This window comes from Mesitornis unicolor, unplaced genomic scaffold (genome assembly GCF_000695765.1).
Source record: "Mesitornis unicolor isolate BGI_N332 unplaced genomic scaffold, ASM69576v1 scaffold6871, whole genome shotgun sequence".
NCBI classification, from domain to species: Eukaryota; Metazoa; Chordata; class Aves; order Mesitornithiformes; family Mesitornithidae; genus Mesitornis; species Mesitornis unicolor.
This window is the reverse complement of record NW_010164371.1, coordinates 20,625-38,225: the sequence shown is the minus strand read 5'-3', so window position 1 is coordinate 38,225 and position 17,601 is coordinate 20,625. Positions and strand designations below refer to the sequence as shown.

At 39.2% G+C, this 17,601-nt stretch overlaps 1 protein-coding gene across 1 annotated transcript in view; it reads left to right on the top strand.

The window, feature by feature from the left end:
* Positions 1-17,601, top strand: part of LOC104548302 (zinc finger protein 827-like) — a 78,741-nt gene that overhangs the window by 41,765 nt on the left and 19,375 nt on the right. The window contains 3 exon segments of the mRNA XM_010194290.1: positions 1,290-1,538; positions 2,248-2,305; positions 6,908-7,011. Coding sequence (XP_010192592.1) covers positions 1,290-1,538; positions 2,248-2,305; positions 6,908-7,011 — 411 coding nt within the window.

Here is a 17,601-nt window from a genome sequence, read left to right as displayed (position 1 = left end):
CCCTGGGTGCTGGGATTACTTTTTCCACCCTTGGCTCATGAAGTCTGAGCAATTCAGTATCAGTATCTTGGCTAGTAGCAGAAGTACATGTACAGGTTTAGGCAAAAATAATAAATTCCATGTATTTTTATTTTTTTTGTTGGCCTGATTTCTTATCTGGATGACCCTTCTGGTATTTAACTGTGCTGCCCATCTGAGGCTGCCTGTTTCCTGAGTGCATCCAGCCAGCAGCGGCAACACCTGGTTGGGCAGTTCTGCCATGATGCCGGTGTCCTTTCAGGAGCACTCTGAATGAAGATCATTTTAAAAACCTCAACTTCTGTCTCTGAAACTAATTTGAGAATGAATTCTACAGGTCTTCCACTTCTCTTTACACAGCAGAAGGTCTTAATCAAGAAGGCTGGATAGGTATTTGGGTTGTGGTAGGCAAATTAACTTGGAGCCTTGATTTTGAGATTTCAGAGCTTGAATAAGCACTTACCTTGCAGCCAAACCAAAGCATTCAGCAGCATCTGGGGAATCTCAAGTGTAGAAAGTGAACTACAAATTGTCTTCTAGATTATGGTTTTGTTTGATAGGGCACGAGAGAGGAAGGCAAGAAGGGAAGGATATGGGCTTATGAAAATAGGTCATTAAGGTTATTAGATCTTGTAATGTATGAGGGAATATCTATGCTTTTTACAAACTCAGGCTTTAGAAAAGCACAGGCCCCAGAATACTCTTCTCATCTTGAAAGCATGTGCATGTATAAAAATCTGGTTCTTCCTATAGTTGTCTGGAATTTTCTGTGAGAAAGCGAGTGAGCAGAGGAGAAGCAGATCAGGTTTTCTTCTCCATCCCTGTCCTTATACCAATACTTCTGACTGTCTATGCTTCTACTGATAAAGAATAATTTAGAGCTTGTAAGGGGTCTTTAGTTGCCTACCTTTGGATAGCTGCTTTGTAGTTGTAGCTTCATTTAATAAATAAAAGCAAAGCTTCACTAAGTGGGGTGTGATCATGCAGTATTCATGGAAAGTGATATAACTCTTATATTTACAAATATGCATCTGTTTTCTGCTCTCTAGTTTGAAAAATTATTTTATCAAGAGATTGCTTCTGTTTATAATCCCCAGAATACTCAAGCAGCCAGCTTCTTGCTTCCCTTACCATTTGCAGTGATATGGTATACAAATTATAGCTTTGCAGTTATGATTCCTGCTTTGAGTAGTCTGAAAAAATGTAACCTCATTAAATAATTGTGGTGGTGGTTTGTTTTGTTGTTGTTTTTTTTAAATACGTATTTGCAGCTGAGAGTTACAAGGAAGCCCAGATGGTAAAGATAAAAGAAGAACCAATGGAAGTTGACATTCATGATTCGCAGGCTTCAGTGTCACCCAGCCAACCCAGCCAAAATGTTGGCTACAGCACTTTATTAGGGCGAGACATCAGTGAACACATACAGAAGGCACCAGAAGGACGTGTAATCCCAGAAAGAAATCTATTCAGCCAAGATATATCAGTGAAAATGGCATCCGAGCTGCTCTTCCAGTTATCAGGTAAAAGCAGTGGAAATAGTCAATAGTAGAATTTAAAGAATGAAAAGAGATTGTGTATAACCATTAAGGTGCTATGAAAGTGTGAGATTGCTAAGGCTGAAAAATAATAGGAGTTGGCACCCTTCTACCCTCGTATTTGAAACACAAAAGCCTTGCCAAATGGTCCCCATAGTTAGCATATGCTTTAGAGCACTGTGACAGTCAGGTCAGGTTCACAGTATTTGAACTGAACTGGAAAAGCCAGAGTTCAACTCCTGTATTTTTGAAAGCTAATTAAATAATTTGTGACAACTGGTTGATCCAGGCCTTGGAGTATAGGGGAACATATAGATGGCAGTTACTGGCATCAGTGGTCAGTGGCTGCAGTATGCAATGCTCCTGGGGCTGCACTGTCCATTTCCCTTGACAAAGAAGGTGAACCTCAGCTATTACATAAAGGCAGTGATTTCAGCACTGTGTTTAATGAATGCTTGTATTGCACACTCTGCATGAAGCACTCACACTGAAATACAAAGCTGGAAAAATCTGTAGGCAGTTAGTTTAAATAAAGTCATGCCTATTCTCTAATCATGCTCTAACCATTTACTCTAAATTATTCTGGATTATACCGTTATCAGAAAGCGTTAAAATAGTTCTACTGAATAAAATCTGACAGAGAAAATATGATATATGCTAATCACAAAGAAAACCCATGTATGTTCCTTTGCAGAAAAGGTGAGCAAAGAGCACAACCACAATAAAGATAACGCCATCCAGACTACAACCAGGTAAGTACAGTCCAATTTTATCTGCAAAGCTGTAGTGTAAGTAGTGTTGTGTCCCTGCCCAGGGCAGGGGGGTTGGGCTAGATGGTCTGTAAGGTTCCTACAACCTAAACCATTCTATGATTTTAAATGGCATTGCTTCTTTCTGCCTTGTGATCTCAGATGTGTTTGTCTCTTGCAAATGTGACTTAATATTACAAGTGTAAGATATTTTAATGAGTAATGTAACTTATATCTGAAAAATTATACCTATAGATCTGATTGCTTAGAGTCCATGAGGCAAAAGGCCTTTGGACCAAAATGACGGTTCTCCTCTGATCAAATATTCACACATCATTGTAAGAATTTTTTTACTATTTTTTTTTCTACAAAAAATGAAACTTAAAATGAACTGCATAGTACATGCAGTGCTTGAGGGAAGAACAGGCTGACAGCTGGATTTTAAGACATGGACCAATGTAAGAAGAGGTGATTTTGATTCAGTCTTCTGTCAGACTTGGATTTCTTGAATAAAATTTCAGTTTAGTATTCTGCAGATTAATTTTTAAAAGTCAGACTGTAAAACAATGATAATGAAACATTTGTCCCATTAATAAAATAAATTGAATTATCCAGGAATTAAAAACATGAATCAATTACAGCATGTGCTGTTAAAGAAAAATGCAGTATTTTGGCTGGGAACAAGCCGGCGAGTTGTTTAAATATATATGAGCAGCAAAGTGAGGCATCCCTATGGGAAAATTCAAAGCTCTTGGATAATAAGTGGTAGCTAGAATTGTTAAAAAACTTAGGAGCCCATGGTGAGGAGTAGGTAGGAATTGGCTATCAAGTCTAAAACTTAAATCTTTGATACCTGCTCCAGCTCTCACCTAGCCTTGAGGGTAGGGGAACATTTCTTTCCTACCTGTAAGATCCCTGACAAGTGTGGATGGATTGGAGACTGAGCAGACTGAAGTGATGAGGAGTTCCTTCAAAGATAGATTAAGACCTTCTGTGCCTCTGCAGCCCCTTCTACAGGAATTCCCAGTGTGTTCAGTGCCTGCTAGCTAAGACAAGTTTGTCCAGACAGAAATGGAAGAGTGTTTCGGTTGCAGAAAATCTCTAAATTATATTGTTCTTAAATCCCTAGGCCTATTCCATTCATTCATGGTAACTGTAATAAGTAAATAATTTTTAATTAACTGACCAGCTCAGTAAATGTATGTTAGGGACTTTCTGATGTTACAAGTTGATAGATAATTAAATTGAGCATTTAACTTCTAGCTACTGTGAATGCTTTCCATATTTGCTAGTTTGGGAATTTGTGGGTGTTGCAGCCTGCATAGCTTTCCCATGACTTCTTAAAAAGTATAAGCCTGAGAGATACATATAGAGACTAATGTCCAACTACTCATTTACTATCCAGTGTACATTGTAGGGAGGGGGTGACAAATAGTCAGTTGAAAATAGTTTTCAGTGTCTCATGATGTTACCGGCTGAACTAATGTGAGAATCCAGAGCTACTTTTGGATCTATCAAAGATCATTCAAACTAGAAAGGCTGAGGACAGTTCAAAGATAACTTCCCCTTCTTCTCACTTCCAACTTGTAAGAGGGTGGCACAGTTGGCCGTTGTCACACCTACACTGAGTTTTACTGAGAGGTCCTGATAATGGCTGCTGCCCATCAGGGCATGAAATGCTGAGTACCCAGTTCAGTTCTTCTGGGTGCTTTTCTTGTCTTACCTATCTATCAACAGAAAAAGACACGAATGAGAAGTGCTTCTTAAGGGAAAGTGAGTCAGTCTACTAAATCCTTTGAGTTCAGATTTACTTGAAAGACCTTGCCAAAACCCACACCCACTCCACCCCTCCCCCAACAAAACCAAACAAACAGCTGGAAGTCCCTACTTGTAAGGTTATGATGCCTTCTCAAAACCAGAATGTGATGGAACAGCCAGTGAAGGATAGAGGCACTCAGGCTGCATTAAGAAAATGTGAGGTGTTGCAGTTTGGCTCACCAACCTACATCTATAGTAATGTCAGGAAGGCATTTGATCCACAGTTGTTATGTGAAGTTTGCTGATGGCTGCAGAGGTGAGGTCAGTGTTGTTCACCTGTGAGCAGTTGGGCAGGAGGGAGATTAAGCTGTGTCATTGGTGAGTCTTAAATCAGCAAAGCCCAGCAAGATGGGGTACACAAGCGCTTTCTGGTGTCTGATTTCATATTAACGTTTCTAACAGTCATCTATCTGTTGCTGTTCCTCTCGTGAGTATTCCTGGACTTTGCAACTATATACTTCCATATTACTTTGCTTAAGCAGCCGAAACTGGCAAGGATTCCTCACAGCTCAATGGCTGAGGGAGATGGTAGAGCCTGCCATCTGTGATATGAAGACAAAAAGTGGAGAAGCAAATGATCTGGAAGTGAGTACGCCAGTGTAAGGTGCCAAGTTTCTTTCATCTCAAGAACTGTGTAGCCGTAAAACTGTGCAGCCAGAAAAAAAAAATAAAATCCTAAAGCTTAGTCTTCATCAGAAGGGACTTTGCACGGTGATTGAGATAATTTTTTGTAGTTTCTTACTATGAAGGAGGAGCTCCTCCATACTTTGGGAATTGGAGGAGATATCTGCTGAAATAAAAATAATAATAGGGCCAACACTGAAGATACTTGGCTGCCATTCTAGAGGAAGGCAGAAAAGAGGTATCCAAGGATGGTCCTGTAATTCACCAGAGGCCAAAGATGGAGAGGGAAATTCTTGGGACATAACACAATGCCATAACACCATGCCGTCTTCAACAGCAACCTGCTCATGATAAATGACCTAGTCTGAAATAGATGAGCTCTGCATCATTCGTTTCACTTGGAACAAGCAATGAGCAGTGTCTCAGTGACTGAATCTAAGGCACTAAGCAGGCAGGCCAACATGGAAACTTGAATGGATTACAATATTTTGAAGAGTTACAACAGTAGTAAGACTTTTTTTTAATTGGTGTTTTGCTTTCAAATCATTATTGAACCAGTGAGAGAAATGTTGCAATAAATAATGCCATATTTTTATACAGCATCAGTCTGTTTTATATTATGTCAACCCTGAGTGTGAGTCTTCAAAAAAGTTAAGTTTTGCACATGTGGGCTGGAGCCATTTTGCTTTATCCTGACCATCTGTTTTCTTGAGTATTATGCATCGTTCAGCTATCTGCATACAGTGAACTGTTCAGGTTTGGGGCAGCTTCATGCCTTACCCTCCAGCACAGCCTAATGTTGTCTGTGTTTATGGTTATGTTCAAACTTTTGTAGAAACACAAAAGTACCGCATTAACTGTCATGTATGGTACAGCACACAATGAACAATGGCTAAAAAATTTAATGAGAAATAACGTGAATGCCAGAAGCACTACATGATCAAGCTAACTAATTATCAACAAGTTTCCTACAGGCAGAAGAGATCTGACCAAGAATACAAGTGACTCAGTGGAGAGCACCTTGTTCACTCTCTGCAGAAAGACCGTATGAGGGAAAATGTATGGAAATGCTGTTGTCTAGATTGACACCTTGTGTATCTAGACTGGTAGGGTCCACTTGGTTGGTGCTGCTGGCACAAACTGTCTGGGTCTGGACTACCTGCTGTGCAATGCTTCGTAAGACCTCATGCTACATTCCTTATCTTGAAAAGATTCTTGGATTTTGTTACTGAAGAAGAACAGGCTGCAGGAATGAGCTGGCCTCCTGTTCTGCAGTCTTAAAACAGCTACTATACCCCAGCCTGTTAAGTATTCTCAATATAAGAAAAATCAGATTTAATGCAATTCTCATTTTGCTTAGAAGAAATTGATACTTGGCATGCCGATAGAATACACAGTCTTAGAAAACAGTTTTCCAATAAAGACTATTATTTTCTGTTTTAAATTTTCTGATGTACCTATTACTGATGTCTGTCTGTACTCCAGACAAAGAATTCTTCTTTCTATTAAGATCTTTAATTGAGCAGAGAACAAAATACTTTGACAGAAATGCCAATTCACTGTTGAAATTGACTTTTTACTGCTTGTTAATTAAAAACAAAGCATGCTATACTTTTTGAAGTAAAGTAGCTAATTTTTGCACTTAAATTTGGGAAATAACCATTCAGGTGGCTTATATGAATTTTTTTCTGCTTTAAAAATAAAACTCATGGAGTTACTTTCATTCATGGATATGCCATGTCAAAAGAAATCTATTCAGTATCTTAACCTAAACTTTGAAAAGTTTTGTTTAAAAATAATGACTATATACCTCAGATTATGAAATAATAATATTCTCTAACTTTTCTGATTGCCTCTCCAGATAGGACAGTAGAATGTGCATTTTTGAAGCATTAATTTTAATGATTGATATATTATTGTGATGAGATGTCCTCCTCCCTTTTGGGAGGACTTCAGTTTTTGCTTTGAGGTGCAGTTTTACCAAAGCATGCCTCTTCTCCACACATTGCCTCCCAATCTGCATCTTTCAGCATGAATTCTGTAAATGAAACCAGGCATTTAACAAGATGGTATTTGTTATAATACTAAAATGTTAGGGTCAGAAATCGTATTTACTGTTAACTGCTGCTTTGTTTACAAAAAGACATCTTATTTTTCCTATAGCCCTTTCTTTTCTGAAGACACATTTAGACAATCACCGTTCACTTCCAACTCAAAAGATCTCTTGCCTAGTGAAACTACTCTTCATGGAAGGACGTCTGCACCAGGTCAGATACCTTTTTCTTTCATTATTTCCAGTTAATATATCTTTAAATTTTTTTCTTGCTGTAAACTCCATGACCTGACCAATGCACTTAAACTGTAGTTTGCTTTGTCAAAAGGCAACAATCTTTCCATCCAAGTAAGTGCTTATTATTAAGAAGAAAAAAGTTAAATATTACTGAAGCATTTCTATTAATAGTCCTTAAACTTCTATTTCTGTGAATGCTACAGATTAAACTCAACAGTGTTAACAGAGGGGTGTGTGTGGGGGTTGTGTGTGTCCCACGTGTAAAGGAATTTTATTGATGTCTGATTACTGTCTGCTATTCTCCATTACTCCGTGTTACTGTCCATTTTCAACTCTGCCTACGGGTGAAAAGTTTGAATGACTGAGTTTGACAATACAATTTTCCTGCCTTTAACTGTAATTTAGAAACATTTTTTGAAAGATGTGTAGTTCTTAAAATTTTTAAGAGTTCAGAAAGAGTTCAGAATCTATGGGTACATTCCCACTGACCTTCTGAACTAGTTGACAGACGTTTTATGCCCAGATGTAGCTTGGGTGATATTCTGCATTAAAATGGAAAATACAGGCAGGTAACAATGGTATTCAAGGTGGCACTGAACACATGCAAAAACTTGATATGTGCCTTTACTGTCCTATTGCAAAATAACTCATTTGCTAGTGCACTGCTGTCTGGTCTTAAATTAATAGCTCATAGGTTCTAAAGGTCAGTAATTACAGAGTCATGCGTAGTGGTGGTTATTCACCTTTTCTTAGCAATCAATAAAGTTTTGGGCATGTTACTGCTAATTTTCAGCTATAGACTGCCATTTAATTTACAATTTAACAGACCCTTCATTTTTTTAAATGCTTGAATAGTCACTTGACAGCTTGTGAAGTGGCAGATGAGGTTGAGCTAGATGTTGTCTAAGGGTAAATATGCATGGGAGGAAGAAGAAGAAAATTTGTAGCGTAAGGACAAGGGTCTTCAGGCTAGCCTCAGCCACACTTTTGCAAGGGAGTAGTGGATTTTGTAACTTGGGGTACAGAGAACCAGATCAGATGCGGTACTTTTAAGTATTAAAATGTAAACCAGGTTATCACTTCAATCCTGGCTTTTGACTTTGGCATAACATGGAATATTCATATACCAGATGAAAGATGAGAGCTCTTGAACTCCTCAGGCAGTGCTCGATACCTCAGAGGACATGGCCTCTAGCATCAATACTCTTACATCATACTGAGATGAATGTATAAGAATTTTAATTCTCTGTAACACTTCATTTTAAGTGAGGTCACTAAAACTGCAGATGGGTTTTGGTAAAATGTTTAATCTTCTGCTTAAAAAGTGTAAAGTATCTAGTTAGTTAGGACATCCTGGAGTGTTAGAATGGCTTCTGAGGAACTCAGTTTTGTATGTTTATGCTGCCCTATATTCTACCATATAGAATATAAGTATTACCTTGATAGGTCTGTGTATTATAATACATATTGCTCTGTGATGATAAGACTCTGATATGTAATACCAGCATGTATACTGAAAATAAAAAATGCCAGTTTCTGCGTCATTTTTATTTCTGAACAACCCAGTCACTCCAAGTACATTGGATTTTTCTCAGCTTCATAATAAATTCTTGGACCTGGAGTACAACTTCACAGTAGCACCAGGAATGTGATTTAAATTTTTAATCTAGTACAAATGTGATATTCATGTAAAAGAACTGCAGAATACCCACAGGTAGATTTCCTACTAGTTTCAGCCTTGCAAGAAGAAATAGTCTATATAGCGCTATGGATAGCTCAGAAGAAACTTTATCCCTGCAGGGACTAGCATAAAGGAACAGGAACAAACTGTGAAGGCCAACAGGATGTAACAAAGTATTGTAGAAATGTGTATGTGGTGTCCTATGGATAAATGGTGTGTATGCCTTCACTTGAGATTTGTTTTGGGTTACTTCATTACTGAAATAGGATAGTAAGAAGTAGAGAAGAACAGTATAAGAAAATGACAGGAAATTCCTGGTCCAGTGTCACGTTCAGGTCATCAACTAAAATCCAAGCAGATTAACTGCTAATGGCCAAGAGTGTTAATTAAGCAGTGCCTATATCAAAAACTGTGACTCTGTGCTACTGTCACCACAGCTAGCAGAGGCTGATGGACAAGCGTGCAGTCTGAGCTGCCGCTCTGTGCTGGCTCTCTGTGACCAGGCTTAACTCAGGCAGGCAAAGGGGCACGGGGAAGCCTTTGCTGCCAGTTGGTCTGGTGGCCTTGGTGGAACCCCATGTCCTTTCCAAGGGGCGCTAATACAGGCGGTTGTATCCCCAGACTCCTGCCAACTTTCTGTCTGCAGACTTCTTGGCACCCTCGCTGCAGAGGAATTGGGAAAAGTGACAGGAACATAGGACAGTAAGATATCTCATGTGTCAAAATAAATTATTTTCCATAATAGGTAACAACATTATGCAATACCATTCATTAATTTATCGAGATCCATCTTAAACTTGTTGTCCTTATTATTTGTTCGAGGATGCTTTCAGAAGCTCACCCCTTTGAAGGGCTGGGACCACTCTCTTTTCAGCCTGAATTTATTCACAGCAAGTTCTACTTTTGTTGTTTGACCAATGCTGTCTTTCAACTTTGATAATTCTTCTTCCTTGTGATGTTCACCATCTGATGTGCCATCTTACATCCCCCTAATCCTGTCTTCATTTTGGAAAAGTAAGCCAGCCAATGTCTTTTAATCTCTTAGCACAACAGGTTTTCCATTTCCTGGCAGATACCATAGGCTTTTTCTGCTTCTGTTTAGGGAAATTAATTTCTGCAAATATGAGTAGTTGGAACTATATTTGCTATTTTACAGGAGGTCTTACCAATTACGTTTTCAGTGGCATGCAATCTTCTATATGTATATTGGAAATGCTCCTCCTGATTTATCAGTCTTTATATCCACAGCATGCTGATGACTCTCAATTCATTTGCTAATCAAATAGTGACTTTTTTTTTCTTTTCCATTACAATTTCAGCTAATGATTTCAGCATGCAACAGAAATTCTTGTTCCTACTTTCTAGGCATATGATCTTGTAATTTGAATGGTTTCATTTGTTACTCTAGCTCTTAAGATTACTTCTTTAGTGCTCTGAAATTTCTGCATATTTATGATATTGCGTTCATTAATGCAGTGGTGGGTGGTTTTTGTGTTGACGCTCTTAGAGGATTTTTAAGTTCAGTTGTTCCATAGTTCAGTCCTTGAGGCTGCAGCTTAGTGGCCTTTTCAGCGTAAACTACTTCACTTCCCTTCATAGCCAAATTGCAAGATCAGGTATTTAAGAGGAAAAGCACTCTTTTTAGGGCATTGAGTACATAAGATCCCCAAGGAGTATGAAATAATTAGGAAAGACCTATTAAAAGATGTCTCAGAGCAATGCAGTGATCAGGGCATTTACTGGAGTAAAAAAGCCCTAAATAAATAGTGATGGATTTGGCCTGAAATAAAAGTGAAGTAATCCTGATCAGCAGCTTTATCACAGGCAGGACAAATGATTCTCACGCAGCAGCTGTTAAGTCTGGTGCCCAAGGAAATGACAAATAAACCTCCAAAAGCTCTCAGAAGAGGACTTAACAGTCCCACAGAAGTCATAGTAAGTTCCTGATAATCAGTGGTGAATTCTTAATATTCTGAGGAGGGAAGAAAGTAGTTTCCTATAGTACATCCTGTAGTATATCCAAGTATTGCATAGATTTGGGAAGCTACTTCCCTTCCTTTTTAGGGTTTTTTGTACATTAATAGCAATACAAAGTTAATTGTAGTTATATTAGGCTTTTCTGTATTACTGTTACTGTGCAAATAAGCTCATTTTTACTCAAAAATGGAATTAAAAGAAAATAGTCCACATAAATCAAACACATTTAACTCAAAAATTACTGCAGTATAAAAGTCATATATAACACAAAGCAATATCCAAAACAATTCAGTAATTTCATCTCTCCCCAATAAGAATAGTAAAATGACCTATTTTGGCCTAGCAAAAAGTAGGGAGAAGAAATTAAAATTTTCATTTTGGTCGCTTTAAAAGGGCATTTTTATCTCCTGTTTTACAAGACTCTGACCAAATAGTTTAGTCGTATGTCAGACTATATAGTTCAGTCCAGATCTCTAGATAAATTAAAGGCTTGATCTTATGCTGGTGTTCTAGACCCTTAGCCAATCTTTAATGTGTTTTAATAGTATTCCACTATCTCAGTGACTCATTCTGTAAAGCAAACCAGCCTTCATGAAATCCAGATGAGTGATATTCACTATTCCTTTTCCAGTCAGTCCGTTAATATTGGCGAAGACCTGCAGCCATGGGGTTTTGGGAGTATTTTTTCTCCATGTATATCTGTGTGTAGTATAATAATATTTCATTATTTTCTCTCCTATTCACCCAGGACCTGGTATTCTCCTTCATTTACACTGACAGTGCCAAATATTGAAAGAATCTAATCTGTAGACGATTAAATTAAAAAGTTAAGAAAAAAAAAAATCCATCTTTTTGTGAAAAATTACTGCTTCTTGCAAATCTATAATTTTGGTTGTAGCAAGTGAATTCTGCATGGCTAAAATAGACTTTTGAAACAGGAGGATGCAGGTTTTGAGGAGTTGTAGTCCATGAATAGCTCTGGATTTTTTAATTTTGTCCATTGGTGCCAGAGCTAAATTTACCGCTGTTATTTATTTCAATGAAATAAAGCTCATAAATTTATCTTCTGTCATCAAGTACCTTTTGGAAAATGCCTCAGAGCCTCTTCTGTCACTGCATCTCCACACTCTTTACTAACCTGTAAGATGACAGATACATGACAGTGCAATAATTTTGGATTTAGGTACTGCCAGTTTTATTTTTATTGATTATGTGTAACTAGTGGCATTATCCCATATTAATGTTTCTTGAACTAAGGTAATATGTGTAATAAAGGCTCCCATATATTTGGAACTACAGAACTATTCAGTAGATGTTTCTCCTGTTACTGTTCATACTGACACCCTCCTTCTGCTTTTCTCAAAAGAAGTAATTCCACTGTAACTTTATTATACTTAATGGGGAAAATCTCCCTGCTCCCTGGACCACATCTTTTCACATTCTCCAGTGCAGTAGCACTAACGTTTTTGTGGCCACGTTGTAAGCAAGGTTGGGGGACGTAGTGAACTATTTTTTTTTTCCTAACTGTTTGTGGGAATGTTGAGATGTGAGCAGGGTGAAGGCAAGGCTCTGTCTTTCACCCATGTGAAATTTCGCTATTTGCATGAGATTGATGTGGCTGTGGCTGCACTTATCTTGTTTGCTTTCTTCTGTGACTGTAGTTAAAAAATACCTCCTGAGAGTTTAGAGTTTTAACTTGAATGAGAAAGATAACCAAGCTGTTCATGTTGCACAGAATCCACACTCTTTAGTATGAAGTATTTTGCATGTGTCTTCCTTCCTAATACCTTTTTAAAGACTCTTTCAGGTTAATATAGCTCTTGATGTAAATTTTCATATGTGGCTTAAAGCATCTGGAAAGTAGATAGTAAGAGCTCTTTTGGTCCAACCTGCTGATGTGTTCATTCATATATAGTATTTTCTGGCAGTATTTGTGCCATGGTTCTGGTCTCCTGTGCTCTGCAGCGCACTGATCTTCTGTGGCCATCTACAGAAACTAGCACTGAATTTTGGGTCATCACTAGGTTAGTTAAGAAAGTCAGGACTTCAATAAATTGAATGTAAGGTTAGAGTGAATCCAACTATTGTTTCCATTTCTTCACAAGTTGTCAGTGACAGTTTTCCTCCTTGGTCTCTTTTAGCCTGCTGCCAGACCTCCTAATTTTAACTTATCTTACATTGTCCCCAAGACCACTGTAACAGCGCTGCAGAAATGAAGGGAGACCTTGAGGGCTTGATTTCTGCGTAAGGGGACTGTTGGCACTTAGGTCACCCTGGAAAATGTCCTTAGGCCTTAAGAGACTGTGAAATGCACAAGCCATGATGATTTCTGCTGAAGTGATCAGTGATGAAATGTTGCCGTTTAAATTGCCCTTGTGTAGCTTCCCAGCTATGCACCCATGGAGTTAATTAGAACAGTTCACACCTTCATAAGGTGGTTGTTTGCTTACATCTGCCAAAAAGCCTCTAAATTCACACTGTGGGTGATCCTCTGTTTCCTTTAGGAAGGCTTTCTTCACAGTTCTAAGTGCTAGAATTTGTAAAGGAAAACCAGGGTTTAAGAGCACAATTACAAGCAATTGATTTCTAATTCATTCATGACAGCAGAACCTGTGGATTACTATTCTTGAGAGAATCGCAGAATGGTGGAGGTAGGAAGTCTAACTGGAGTTCCATCCCTTGCTCAGAGCAAGGTCAGCTTGTTGCTCAAGACTGTATCCAGTCAGGTTTTGAATGTCTCCAGGGATGGAGGCTCAATGGGCAACCTGTGCCAGTGTTTGACCATGCTCACAGTAAAAAAGTGTTTTCTTATGTTTAAATGGAATTTTCTGCATTTTATTTTGTGCCCTTGCCTCCTCTTCACTGTGTATCACTGAGAAGAGCTTGGCTTCATCTTCTTATTCCCCCATCAGGTATTTCTGTTGGTTGGAAAGATCCCTTCTCCTCTCCAGGTTGAACAGTCCCAGCTCTCTCAGGCTTTCCTTTGTGTGACAGATGCTGCAATCCCTTAATCATATTTGCTGGCCTTCAGACTTCTTTGAAAGTCTGAAAGAATATTTCAAGATCCTGGCAGTGGTTTCTGTCCCTGTGGTGGAACAGCAATCTTTATTGGCAATATAGTTGCAGAGGGAGCGCACATGCACGTGAATTGACCTATATAGTGCATTTCCCCCCTGCTTTATCCCATTATTAGTGCTTATGGTCATTTAATTTGCTTTCAGTTTTGGTCTGAGTTATGAGCTCTGTCCACCCAGGGCATTAGATATCCCCATCAGTTTCTTGATGACGAGAGTGCCTGACCCGTGTTGGCTTCCTGGCAGAGTGAAGTCTAGAGTGGCACTTAATTCACTACACAAGGCATACTCCATCAGGCACTTGTTCCTGTTGTCCATTTCTATCTCAGTATTTTAGTGAAATGTGCTGTTGAAAGTGTTGCTGTAGGTAGATGCCGCACTGCTGTCATCGGTGCCTGCCAAACACCGTGGTAGGTACTCACTAAGCCTTGCAAAGTCTGGCTCTCTTGGTCCTCAAAAGCACTCTTTTAATTTTATTCCTCTTCTGGTACCTGTCTGGGGTAAGATTCAACCAGCTACCCTCCTTTTTGTGTATGTGTGTGCATGTGTATGTTCATGTAAAAATCCATGCAGACGCATGAAAAAGAGCACTGGAGAGATCCCTCTGGCAAATCCAACCTGTGTGGCAGCTTCGTAGATGGTAGGAAAATATTTGTGACAGAGCGGCAGATTGATTTGAGTAACTGATTTTGGTTCTTTATCTCCAGCAGGCATTTTACTGTGATTCTTCACACAAAAGACTGCCTTTGGGTACACGTTGACTGGTGTACACGCTCTCTTTTCACTCTCTAGAAGGCTAGAGACTGTCAGCCATCGTAGTTGCTCTCTGAAGTCTGATAGCAGGAGACAGATAACTGGCAAGTTGTGGAAAGTAATTCTAGGAAAGTGAGATTGTTGGACTGCTATAGAAGTGGGCTGCGCTTGGCATAGCTCTCCAAAGCAAGACAGATTTTGCAGAATTTGTTCAACATAATTCAGTGCTAAACTGTGTGACAGTGGTTCTGGCTCTAGCATGTTTTTTAATCTATCGCATCTTGTCTTCAGATTCCCAAGATCATCTGCCCGAGTGCAGCTGCCTCTTGCTATGCCCCCAGCTGCCTTGACAACCAGTCATCAAGCAGAGGGTTCCAAATTTCTGTTTTCACTTAATGGAATCATAACCAACTCGTCTGCAACTCATTAGAGCATTACGTTTCCCTTGCAGCTTTTTCTGCGTCTGCTGCCTAAACAGGTTTGCGTCTCATGCATGTGTGTTGCAGATCTGTGGTGTGGTACTGGTGACTATGTCCTGAGCAGCCGTTGGAGTCTTCTTAACAGCATCCCTGGCAGAACTGAAAATGTTGTTATGCAGAACACAGCATTTCAAATCATCAAATTACCTCTTGCTCAAGCATGCACAGTGTGTTCTTTGGCTAAAATAGGACAAGCGAAGTGTGTAACATCTGCATATGTGTACATGTTTTAATTTTTCTCAACAATCAGTATTCATTGGCCATCCATACAGCTACTAAGGGGAATGCGATCAGATCCTTCTGAGGAACACAGGAACCTCCTCGTGAATTGGGCAGTCCCTCTCTCAGTACAACATATGCTAAATAGTAGGACTTTGCATGAGTTGTTATGGGCATACAGAGCTCACTTCTTTTCCTTGTGAAGACACTGCACTAATTATTTTGCCAATTATTTGCAAGACCTTCAAGATGAAAGATGTTAATTAAAAGAGACAAAGATAGAGAGATATACAATCAGATCCATGTCTAATGGCTGTCTCAAAAGGTGCTTGACATCTATCTCAATTTTTGTGATCCTTGTTTTATTATAGGCTACCTTCATATAGGGTAACTTTTTTCCCTCTCATACTGTGCAGTCTTCCCATACAGGTATAAATATGTATTTTTATTTCATTTCCCTTTTATGTGTTATGTTCCTCCTAAAGCAGGATCAGCCTCATAGTAAAAGACAGAAGAACAAAGTAATTTCACTCAAAACAAATACCTTCTGGTTTCATCCCAAACTAGACCCCATTCATTAAACCTAGCAAACCAGAAGCTGTTAAGAAATATCTCCAACATCAAATCCAAAGCAAAATGGCCAAAGGTAACTGTTAGATCCCACATGGAAAAATACAACTTGGCAATTGGGGTTTTTACCCTTTCAAGCAGGGCAGATTTGGGATCTATTCTATTTTTTTAATGTGTTTTCTGAGTCTCTAAGAACTATTCAACAGCAAGTATTTTTTTAAAAAAGTAAAGTAATTGTTGCTATCAATATTTTTAAATAAATATGTAACACAAGTGGAGGTCAAAATTGAGAAGGGATTCCCAAGCAGCTACACTCATCTGAAGTACAGAATGAGAAATGTAGGATTTTGCCTACCTTGTCTTCTGGAGCCAAGCGAATTCAGAATAACACAAGGCTGCCCAGCAAGTTCCTGGGACCCATGTTTTGATGCAGGTGACAGAAGGCAACTTAGTGAAGAATGGCCACGGAGTGATGGAATGTGGTTTTGGGAAAAGGAAGAAGGGAAAACAGCAAAATAACAGCAGTTGGCTTCAGGAAGAACAACTGTAACAACCTCAGAGATTTGTATGGAAAGAAGCCTAACAATAGTTGTTGCCAGGTCCTTAAGGAAAGTTGACCTCTTAAGTTGAGTGAGGCTTTTGGTGCTGCCTTCCACAACCTGCTCACAGTAAGCGGGGAAACCTAGGGTAGGTGAAACTATAATTAAGTGGGTGACTGTACCTGTCAAACGGCAGGGACCAAGTGTGGTTCTGCAAGGGTCTGTTTTGACTCTGGTACTATTCAGTCCTGTCATTAATGCCATGGATGATGGAAGAGAAAGCGTGTTTATTAAATGTCCTGGTCATGCCATGCATGGAGGTACATGAGCACTTCTGACAACAGAATTAGAGTTCAGTCTTATCTTGAGGACTTGAAGAAACAGTCTGGAAAATAGTAGCCAGTTCAGTGAGGACAAGATTCTGTGCCTGGGGGAATGATGAGTGCCTCAAAGAAAGAGAAGGGATGAATGCCCAGGCAGTGCAATTTAAGGGCAGGATCTGGATTAGTCTTGGTCAGGCACTGTGTAGAGCTGGCATTGTAGGCATTGCAGAAAAGGTAGATCTCATCTCGCTGAGATGTCAGGAATGTTGTCTGCAAGGCACATGTGGTAATTCTGCTCTTCAGCTGAAGCCCTGAATCCAATTTTGGGCTCTGTAATCCAAGTATAATGTGGAGGACAGTGGTGATCAGAGGTTTAGAAAACATAAGCCATGCATAAAGGTTGAAGGATTTGTGTTTATTTAGTCTGGAGAAGAAAAACGGGGAGACTTGATAATGGTATTCAAATATGTAAAATGACAGCTTTGAGAGAAAAATAATAAACCTTGCCTGGGTTCATGTGAGCAGAATAAGAAATAGCAGGCTTAAATGACAGCAGTGGAATTTTAGTTGGTTAGACACCAACTAAAACTTTGTTGCAGTGGGGTGGTTTTGCACTGGAACAGTCACAGGAGGCTGTTGGAATCTCTCTCACGGGAGGGTTTTTTAAAAAATATGTTAGACAAGCACCTGTCGGCTGAGGGGTATGTGTTGTGTTGTGTTGTGGTGTGCATATGAGGCTGCTGTGCCTCTGGGCGAGGGAAAGACAAGATGGCCTCCTGAGGTCCCTTCCAGCAATAATTCTGTGATATAAATTCAGTAGCAAAGCTATAATGGCAATTAAATAACCTCTTGAAAGAGACTTGATGGATGAGGCTTTTGGTTTACAAATACTCAGCATGCTGTGTTTTAGACTCTGCATCTTATTCAAGCCCATCTATAGTCTCATATCCTC